General features: G+C 36.4%; 1 protein-coding gene across 1 annotated transcript in view; it reads right to left on the bottom strand.

The window, feature by feature from the left end:
* Positions 1-3,225: 3,225 nt before the first annotated feature.
* The window catches only part of LOC111863474 (protein SSUH2 homolog), a 46,201-nt gene continuing 37,802 nt past the window's right edge, over positions 3,226-11,624 (bottom strand). The window contains exons 5-9 of the mRNA XM_023849823.2: positions 10,006-10,254; positions 7,741-7,937; positions 6,930-7,137; positions 6,261-6,460; positions 3,226-5,907 (exon numbers count right to left, since the gene is read on the bottom strand). Of these exons, the coding sequence (XP_023705591.1) occupies positions 6,308-6,460; positions 6,930-7,137; positions 7,741-7,937; positions 10,006-10,254 (807 nt within the window). The 3' untranslated portion in view covers positions 3,226-5,907; positions 6,261-6,307. The remainder of the gene's footprint in view (positions 5,908-6,260; positions 6,461-6,929; positions 7,138-7,740; positions 7,938-10,005; positions 10,255-11,624) is intronic.

The raw sequence follows: 11,624 nt of genomic DNA, 5'->3' as shown, positions 1-11,624 counted from the left end.
TCAATCACTGGACCACTGTATAGTTCTATACAGCATATACCATTGTCAGATCCTTTAAAATTTACAATATGTTTGTTTAACAGTTATCATCTGGAATTAGGGGATTGTAAATTTTGTGGTTCTACAAGGCTAGTGGCCATATTTTAACTTCGGGCTAAGGGTATTAGTACAGTATTAAGAAAATGCAACACTCTGCCATCTGGACCTTGCAGACACACCATCACAGCAATGTGATACATAACCTATGAAGCTTAAAGATAAATTTGCAAAAGGAAATTTGTAATTCTGAGAATTCCTCATTATAAAAGTGGATTTTATGTAAATATTTTGAAATTAGTAATGATGAAACAAATCCAAAATTGCAGCGATGGGATGTGGCAATGCAGAGAAAGGATATACATGATGACACTTTTGTGTTCTAAAAAAAATATCAACCTAGAATGGTAATTGATGAATCTTTATATTGTAACAGACTTGATCAACGTGTAGTCAGGCAACAACTCTGTAAACATGGTCCAACACACAACAATAGATGAGGCTGTGTGTTTTCTATGTCATCTGTGTCATGCCCAGTGCTGGTAATGGACCAATCAACTCACAGTCTGACACATGATGTGTTTTCTGTGTGGTCTGCGCCATGTAACAATAGAAGGGCTGTTTTCTGTGAATGGTCCATGTCAAGAGGATAGGATAGAACACAGGAATGGGAATTGCCTGGACTTGAGTTCTGAAGTTCTGAGGGAACAGCAGTGTGGCCAGAAGAAGAATTAGAAGACTCAGTGTGTGACTTTATGTGTGCTGTAGTACATCGATATTGGGATTGTGTAATTTAGTGAGACTTTTACAGTACCTGTGTTATAAACCTGTTGCCAGGAAACGGATAGTGAAGACTAGAGGAAAGAGACAGAGAAGATTAGTGTGGAGTAATTGTAAATTGTGTAAATCAGCAATAGTGTAATAATTATTTGTAGTTACGTCCTGTGGGTGGTTAAAAAATCCAATTACCAATCCGAACCCCATCTTTAGTCACTAATACACGTGACAATGAACTTTATAATTTTCAGATTGAGAAATCTATCTACATTTTACATTCAAACTTAGCAGCCAAACATTATTTCAGCTTTCAGCTTTCATACTCTTCATATTTTATTGTAACATCAACACACTTTTAATATCCTGTTCCTCATTTTATAATCCATCAACCAATTGCAGTCACTACACACTTCAGGCATAACACGAATATTCCAAATACAGAACTAAAGTCATTCATTCATTCATTCATTCATACAAACACATATGACACTACAGATCTTCTTAAATGCATCACAATTTGTACATTAACTGCACTAGAAGCATAATAAATGTAACAATATACACATGTAATAAAATACACAATAAAATAAAATGATGTAACAGCATACAGACTTTTTACTGAAAATGTGATGTCATGGCATGTGAATTACATTTATGTCACAGTCAGCCTTGTAAAATTTTGTAATTTCTTCAGACTTCTGTTTCTTCATGCTGTCATTGTCAGTGAAACTGAAAGAATTTACTGCAGTACACATGTACTTGTATTTCACTGCTCTCCAAGGAAATAATATTACAACCATGAAAAAGGAGAACTTGAATAACATATGAGGTTCTCATGGTGGAGAATATACTGAACACATTCTTCTAGAATGTGATGCCATGTACTTCGGAAGATAAATTTGTATGAAACACTGGTACCTACCTATCAAACTATACAGCATCACATCCCATAAGACTGTGATATAAAAAGAACTTTTCAGGTGAAGAACATACAGAAACACTGCAAAACCTCTGTCAAAACTGAAAGTGTTCCTTCATGCTGAAAATCTGATTTCAGAAACAAGAAGACATGATACAACATTTACCAATTTAATTTTGTAAATAACAAACATAAAAACTTTGAAATCCCTTCACTGCTGCCACTGGAGAAAATAGAGATAGAAGGAATACATGACAAATATTTTACTTACACGGCAGATCAACTCAATGACACTACATCATACTTGCTCTAATAGGCTCTCTCTTATCTCCTACCTACCACACACCACAGCTGCCAAATATTGTCAAACTGGCATTCAAGCTATTACTGATACTTACTTTTATCTGAAATATAAACATAAATAAGATATATATATATAAACTTTTATTTAATATAGTTATAAAAAATATAATAGTTTTTAAATAAATATTTTTATCAAAAATTTGAATAATTGACTAATGTGGTTATTGGACACATTACATGAGTAAATATTTTTGTACAATTTTCTAAAAGAATAAGAAATTATAGAAAAATCATGATATGGAGGAATCAGAGTCTCAGTATAAATGTATTGACAGTATATTTACCAAGTCATAAGACATTTATAATCTTATGATTAAAATTTAATCCTTTAATAAGAATATAATGTATAAATATGTAAATGTTGACAGCCTACATTTATTATGGAGAACTTCTAATGATGAACAAAGGGTTGAAAGATATAGGTTATCTTAATAAAATATTTAATTTCCATGATCTGCATTACAGTGGAGCAGATGCAGCAAGGTTCAGAAATGGGTCATTTCAAATGGAATAAGATTTTGAACTACAAGAGTACATTATAAAGACTGGTTAATACATTATAGAATGACGCTCTCAATGTTAGGTCTACAAAGTGCTGATAAAAATAAAAAAAAATATATATTAAAAAGACATACATAATGTCACAGTGAACAAACAAAAACTACCTACACATGGCAAATGTACATAAACATTGCCATTAGTCACTTTCACTGGAACCAAAGTGACGAACTGTATCCCCGGTGCCCAGTATACAGTAATTTCTGGTGCACTGTCGCATACAAAAAGACATGCTGTAGAGGCACCAAATCTGTTCCATCACGTATGCATTTCAAATTTTTGCAATACACTTTAGAAATTGGTTCTAAAGGGTTCTGACAATGGTATACAACACTCAGAATTACTGGGTTTTTGGACTTTGCCCAACATTCGGCGTTCTAAAAGCTAGTAAACATAACATTTTTGAAACTGGGTGAGGGGGAGTCAGCTTCTCTATTGGGTCCCTTAGAAAGACCTAACCAGCTATCTGTAGTTATGCTGAGCCTGGCTGTCCAGTAATTGATGTTAGCTCTTTCTAAGGGACCCAGCAGAGTAGGTTGTCTCCCCTCACCTGAGGATGGAAAGAGATCCAGTTTCCAAAATGTTGTGTTCTCTAGTTTTTAGAATATGGGACAATGAAAAAGTCCAAAAAACCAGTAATTCTGACTTCTTACATTCTTGCATGATCTGTTATGGATAATGGGAGTTCTGGATACTAGAATCACAGATATTGGGTGCTCCATTGTGATGAGGGTCTTTGTATATACACAGAAGCTGCCCATGAAGAGAAATACAACCTGAAAAAGATCGGTGTATTACTCATTTCCACAATGGATACAAAAAGTATAACTGATTTATATTTAACTATAACAGCATGAAGCTGACAGTTAACAAAACTTTGGTTGTACAAGATTTATAAAAAATCTAAGAGATACAGTTCACTCCTTCCAACTACTGTTGTTTAAGGCAAAAATTCAAAATGAGTATTACATATATAACAGTGATATGACAGAGGTGTTTGATATGGTAAAAATAAAGGTAAAGTTATTCCTGCACCAAGCAATTAAGACATATGGGGGAGTGGAGGTACGACTCCATGCAGTCTTCTTACCCTTTCATACCTTGGGAAGAGAGTCTCCAGCACTCAATGGACTGGAATCTGGACAGTCCCTTGAGCATCTTGACTCCATGGAAACTTAACCTAAAAGTGAAAGCTAGCAGTCTGGATTGTGATTACAAATAATAAGATAATAAACAGTGACTAATCACTATTTCTGGCACATGTTAAAAATTAGGAAATGGTGACAGCATATGATGAGGGTTCATACTAGATAAAAGTACACTTGTTCTCTTTTAAAAACATAACAAATAGTAGCACTTTCATCATTGCACAGAAAGAGTCAATAATTGGTACTGTAAAACAAATAAAAAAATTACATTCTTTCCCTCTTATGTCACTGTCCTAATGTCATCTGAATGAAGCTCATTTCCTCTTAAATCTAGATTATATGGGACCATGGCCTTTAACAACCATGGTAACAATTTCCTTAATCCAATCCATGCTACAGACATAAATACTCATCCTTTGACTTGTTAGGTTGGGTTATATTAGGTTATGTACCAACATATATGTACATATTCTTCCATATTCTAAATCAGTCAAAAAGCTCAGTAAGGAAAGAGCAAACAAAAAAACAAAGATGTCATATAAACAGAGATAGGAACACACCTAACATAGCTTAAGGAAAATTACATATGTCATCCTGTTTTACAGTAGTCATAAGTTTTGAAGTTTTCACAGAAGTGTTCAAATTGTGGTCTTCTACACTGAAAATTTGTGCAGTTTTGCATGAGGACACCTACACTTTGAAGAAACAGACTGCGTCCATCCTTAGGATCCAACCATCATCATACAATCGCCATGACTCTGATGACAGAGACAGCATGTTCCTGTGAAAAGCCCCTTGGTTACCCACCTTCATGACTGCATGGCATTACAGCCCAGAGAACCACACTCTGACTAAGACAATTATGGACGAAAGCTGATTTGGCATTACAGAACTAGTAATGACTGCCTGGAGACCATGCTCGAGTAGGAGAAATAGAGAACACTGTACAAACAGATTTACATGTAAGTTTTGACTGTGAAATTAAATGTATCTTTTGCATACATCACCTGTACTATGGTGCGTTCATTTAAACATTTCTTCTCATTGTCCCATTGTCTGGATTCACAGGATGTGATGTCTCTGCTTTAAGGTAAAATAGACACATGTACTCCATGGGGCTCATTACATAAACCTAATCCTTTACATAGTACAATAGCAGATAATTTTTTTCCCTTCTTGTTCCAGTGTCCAAATCAGTTACATTCATGACAATATTAAAACAAAGCCACAAACCATTCACTCTAACTTCACTCCAACACCATGAACTACATACATTGGACCCCTGATAACAGAACCAAGCAAGTCAAAGATCACACACATCAGTAGCAGTTTAGCCTGAATGATGCTGAATAGAAATTAACTTATCATAGTCTTTTTCTCTCTGAGTCAGCTGACAGTGTTGCTGCTAGAAGACTCACTGTTGCTGTGTGCACTCCAGATGAGCTGTCTCGTGGTAGGGGTAGCTCCCACTGACTTGATGACAGTGTGTCGGAGGTCCACCTTTTTAACTGCTGTTGTAGTGGTGCCCGACTGAATGGGCGTTGGCACTGCTGTGGTCTGCGCCGATTGGCTGCTTGCTTCGCTCTGTCGGCTAGCCTGGAGAAGCACTGTGGTAGGCTTCCTCACTTATGTTGAGAATATCAAGATATTCAGATACCACATTAAGTTGCAGGTCCCCTTTATTGGCCATTGTCATCACTATCATCCTGTAACATGGACAATGGGTGCCTAAAGGATGCACCAATCCCTCAGGCGAAATTAATGCAATACCCACACAGACCTTGCTTCCTCCATAAAGCAGCTGTCTCTACAACTGTACGAGTATGAGCTTTAAATGGCGCATAGCAAACCTGATGGAGACTTTGGTAATAAATAAATGAAGTCCATTCTTGGTTAAATAGTATTACATTGCTACGTGTGAATACGCTTCCGACTAATCCCTTCGCAGCCAGTCTGATGGTGGGCAGATGAGGCAAGTTATGAGTAGAGGGATTGGGGAAGTCCTGTCTTGGGGAGTCTCATCCTGGGTGTTGCATCAGAAACATGAATCCAGACTCAACTTGCTATTTGTATGATGAAATCTTGCAAGTGAAATATGCAGCATGTCTTAAACAGAAAAGAAACATTGTATACACAGGATGAGGATTGAATATTTGAACATAAATTAAAAGAAATATGATGAAAAACACTTTAAATATAAAATATGCAGCATAAATAGAAATCTTCAAAAATATTAGGCTTATTCATAAAGCTGGCAAAATATGCATTTATATGCACCATCAAACCATGTCTAAAATTTAAAAATTGATGTAATGCATACATATATTCAAATGAACATACTTCTTGGTTGAAAGGAAGAAATATGCATTTGCATGAAAATCCAGTCCCTAGTTATGACATATTAATCTTACGAACTCTGTGATCATTTCAAATCTATTTGGTCATTTAAAGACACTTACAAGGTGTATGATCATGAATCTCATGCCAAGCTGAAGTTGGCACCCATCTAGCTCAGAGTGCAGGAGCAGTAGCAGCAACAGGTCTGTGGATAGTCTGGTGCATGAACCTTGTTCTCATAGCCACAAAGCCAGAATTCCCCATCATAGCCTTTCCACTCATAGCGGACTGACGTGATAGGAACCACACGAACCTGCTGACGCTAAAAAATAAAGCAATTCATCCATTATATTTATATAAGACGTCGTTACATAATTAACGAACAAAATCTGTACTACTTTAATATTAAAATCACAAAGAATATTTGTACTGCCCAAAATATGAGGGCTACTCGGAAAGTAACCTCCGTTTATTTTAGGCAACTAATGCAAGAATGGGGAAAAGCTCGCGCATGCAACATAGCATCACATGACTCATTGCCTTGTAAACCATCATATAACTGGTCACTTAGTATTTGCTCTTGTCTCTACAGAGTGAGTTATGATGTATCCTGCGATTGATAATATCATCATGTTAATTAGGAACAGAGGAACATCATTAAATGAAGTATAGCCAACAGGCAATACAATTCCCAAGTAAAACAAGATGTATTAGTAAAATAAATTTGAAAAAAAAAAAAAAAAACTTCTCACATTAAAACTGAAGAGGAATGGCTGAAACAAGAAGCTTACCTGGGCTAGTATCCTCTGGTCCTGGTACTTCCTCAGATGATCTTGCACAAGCTGAGCAGAAGCCATATTAATGGCCTCATCAGGGAATCCCTGCAATGGAATCACTTGTGGACCTTCCTCTTCATATGCAACTTGTCCAGACACAAAGCGAACCAATTTTTCTGGCAATGCCATATCCTCTACAATATGTTCAGAAGTATTCACTTTCCTGAAAGGAAACAATTTCAGGTAATTCAGTCTGGAAAACAGTATGATGATACATTTACATTCACTCTAGAACTTCAATTTCATCTGTCTCAGATGAATGGGTATATTATGTTTGAGATCTTTTAATGTATCACACCAGCTTTCACATAAGCATATACAGAAACCTGTCACCTCCCGTGGTTTTGCTAAAATGGTTTTAAAATATCAGCAGTTTATTATCTGTACTCATATCTTCCAACAGCTCTAAATTAATCCACTAATCCAGCATACCTAACATCACGGTTGAGTCATTACTACTTTTGCCATGTATTCTGATCCAATTCTCTGGTTGTTCTCTGCCTGGGGACCTCCACAGTCATCATTACTCCCTTGCAGGCCTTCACGTATTTCAGAGTTCATCATTCGCAGCCTTCTTCTCATTTGATGATACAAAGTATAAACAGTTGAGGAAATTATAAATACAAACCTCTCCGTCCAATGTGACATGTAAGCTTTTACTACATACTGCAGAAAGCTAGAATACACAGCACACAGTGCTGTCCTATAATTATAAGTCTAATTAGAAATGAGAGAGTTTGAGAGGAAGTTACATGATTCTACTAACCAGGTAACAGTAAGACGAATGTAGCACAGAATTTGGCCATGACCCTCACACACAGAACAGCTTAACTTTCCCTTTGCATTACACTCATTGCAGTCTTGACGACCACGGCCATGGCGAGACAGGGAGCAATTGATGCACCTCTCCCTCTGTTCTGATTGGGTCCTGTATCCATATCCATTGCACATCTGACAACGGATCTGGCAAAGTAATTCTGTCCTTCAGTAATGTTCATTACAAAAAACCTGTATCCATATGTTCCATACTTACGTTATACAGCAACTTATCAGCTGTATAAATAATGTTATGTTTTTTTATTTTCTTCAAACAACTATTAACAATATAAGAAACATTCAGTTACAAGACATCTTCATGCTGTTCACATATTTCAAGTTCCATGTAACTACACACAGAGCATTTTTTTAAATATGTTTGCTGGTATTCTAATGGAAAAAAAAAGAGGCTGAAACATGTAATGCACCAGCAATGTGCAATTTTGATGAGTACGATGGTATATAGCCACTACTGATCAGTACGCATACCTGTGCATACTCACTGAAAAAGAGCACTAGGCATGTATAACGAAAAATACATAAACAGCTTAAGGATGAGGTCACAACATATAAATTTATAGCTGACTCTCTCTTACAGTACATTATATTATTTTAAATTATGTTACATGGTGTGATCATAAAGTTGAAAAGGTGAGATAAACTATCACGTCTCATCACCCAAACCTACTGGCTATTTCACTTCTTCAATGAATGTTGGTAGCTGTTATTTTGATTGTAGTGTTAACGAAAATTGTATTCATTCATCCTGTTGCATTACTATAACTTTTACATACAATATTAATAATACAGTTCCGTCAACAGTGCAACTATTTTATTCTTTATTATTTTGAGCGTGGTTGGGAATGCTTTATTCCTATTCTTGTTCTGTTTTTCTAGTGGGGCAGCTACACTGGAAAAACATAATTTTTAAGTAGTTATCGCAGAAAAACAGCATAGTCAAGTGGCATTTTTCAAGGTTTTGCACAAAATATTAGGTGAGCTCCAAAAATTTGTCCTTATAAATGGTAGTGGTTGTTTTCCAGCTTTCAAGACGATAAATACCAGAACTTTCTTGGAATGAAATACTGTACTGTAGTGTCATTCTGTGTATGTAAGTAGGTGTGCAGGTTCCGTCAACACAATGTAATATACAATTGAACAACTACGTACACTTAATCTGTTTTGCTAAATGTTTCAGCCTAACTGGCCACCACCGAACTATGGCTACAATAATTAGCACACACTGGCCAGTCCTTAGAACTGGAATCTGGTGTTAATGATTATACAGTTTTGCAACAGAACTACACAGTTTTGTAGTGTTCACCAGTTAACATGGCTGAGTTAAAATTCAAATGTGTTTCTGTATCTAAAATTGTGGTTAATTAAAACGTAGTATGAGACACCATAGAATGTTAATGAGTGCTTGTGTTGTGAATTACTGTGTTTACATGTCATATATATATATATATATCTTCTCTGACGCATACCGTCTCTGTGTGTGTTGCTGAAGCAGTTGCTTCTAGGTTTTGAAGATGTTGTGGACAGATGTTGACCTGCTTTGTATTTGGAAGACACTGAAATCATGCCCAGCCCACAGTCCAGCTATGCTGACTAAGGGTTTTTACGGTTTCCCTCAGGCCTTCCAGGCAAATTCTGGGATCGCACCATAAAATTATATTGCGACCATTTCGTTCCATATCCTTTCCAGTTCATTTTTCATTTAAAATCTGCCCATTCCATGTTATACACAGTCTGAGCTACTGACAGTATCATTAAATAAACCACAAATATAATTTGAAGAATAATCCATTGTTAGACAATGGATTCTTAAAACACGATCCATGGCAATGAACACATTTGGAGGAATCAAAGCATTGCCCTGAGATTGAAACACGTTTCATGCCGACGGATGAAACAGGGAATAATAAAGGAACTGTAAGGCATGGTGACTTCTATCCAGCAGTGGATTTGTGAACTTGAGGAGCAGAGACCAGTCCAAGATCCAGGCAGCAGCACTGAGACATTTCTTCATAGAGATTCATCAGACAGACATCATTCAGAAGGAGTACAATGTGTGAGCTGTTTTACTTGATTCTAATTGTAAAGAATTACCAATAAACCTAATAATCAAATCCAGAACCCATTATTATTAGTCACACCAACCCCTGATAGGTGACAATAATATTTTCAACTCAAAATTAATCATCAAACATACCCAACCCTTTCCATAGCATTCAGCGCATACAATATGGCCAGCCCCTTTGCAACGATGGCACTGTTTGACTGAAGAAGTGTGAGGTACCCTGATGAACTTCTCCTCATTCTTGAACATATCAGAAGGCTGAGAATTAATATCCCATGGTAAAGGAGCTGGTCCATTCTCTGCACCATCTACTTCACCTCCAGAGTATGGAACGAATTTCCAGGATGTCTCACGCTTCTCTGTGAAAGTCTGCAGCTCGTACTGAAAATGGGGTGTTACTTGTATAAAAGTTACAGTTTTACATTACAGAGAGTATCTTGACATTTCCACTTACCTGTGGATGCAGTCAGGTTCAGTTATGGCCCACTTAGGTTAGCAATAAGAGAAAAAATACTGTTACATAAGTCATTCACATTTAATTCTTAACAGTTACGTCCTTAGACACATGGCCATGGCACTGAAGGACAACTGGACCTGTATCCTCATTAAAGGTCAAACACTGTTCACATTTCAGAATTTCAAGTAACTGTACTAAAGCTCTAAATTTAGATTATCTTACTTTGGTAGAGGACAAAATGGCCAGTCTTACAAACACATGCATCTCAAATAAGTCATACATGACATAAATCACACATGAGTTCTAAGAAACTTTACACAAATGGCATTCAGGCAAAGCAATGTTTCCTAAAGTTTTTTGACAATGGTGCAACGTGTTTAAAACTACTCTTTCGGACGTCATTCATGGGTCCCAGTTTTAAAACTGGGTTTTATTTGACACTAGGCAGAATTACTCTGTCTGGTTTGAGAACAGCAATACCTAGGGAACTAACAGAGTAGGTTTCTACTTGTATAGGCCTCATGATGGTACAGAACCCACTTAAAAATACAGTGGTCTGAAGAAACCGGGAATATTTGACTTCGTTCATCCTGGTCCGTCACATTAGCAATAGTGCCATCCAGTGTGATTCATAAATATTGTTTTTTTTTTTAATTTTTCATCCTTTACATGTTTCGGTCATAGAGAGCATCTTCAGAAGGACATTATCAATACATACGGAAGCTACAGTTCCAATGTCATAGATATATAATATTATTCTGTAATTACTACATTGTGCATCTTCCTTTAAAGAGAACAAGTAAAATGGACACAAACCAAATTGGTTCTAGGTTTTAAGTTTATTAAACAATACTTTGTAAAGAGACTAATTATAATACCTGTAATTTATAAATGTTTTTAACAAATTCATGCACATTGTAGTAATTGTTATAGAATAATATTTTATATCTATGACATTGTAACGCAGTTTCCGTATGTACTGGTAATGTCCTTCTGAAGATGGTCGCTATGACAAAAACATTTAAAGGATGAAAGATTTAAAAACAAATGTATCAATCACACTGGAGGGCATTAATAATCTTTTAAACCGGGAAAACGGACAAAAGTCCAAAAGAATAGGCTTAACCACTGCAGTGTGCACTGTAGAGGACAAATCTATACTGGTCTTCAGTACAGGGACCAAGTGCACAACACAGTACCACAGACAGAGTACAGTAAGACCTGAGGCCTATGTGTATCTGCTGTCATCTATGCTAGCGCTACACGCAGCAGTTTGCACTCACCGATCATGGCA

The sequence above is a fragment of the Cryptotermes secundus genome, unplaced genomic scaffold (assembly GCF_002891405.2).
Source record: "Cryptotermes secundus unplaced genomic scaffold, Csec_1.0 scaffold2860, whole genome shotgun sequence".
NCBI lineage: Eukaryota > Metazoa > Arthropoda > Insecta > Blattodea > Kalotermitidae > Cryptotermes > Cryptotermes secundus.
This window is presented reverse-complemented; position numbering and strand designations above follow the sequence as displayed.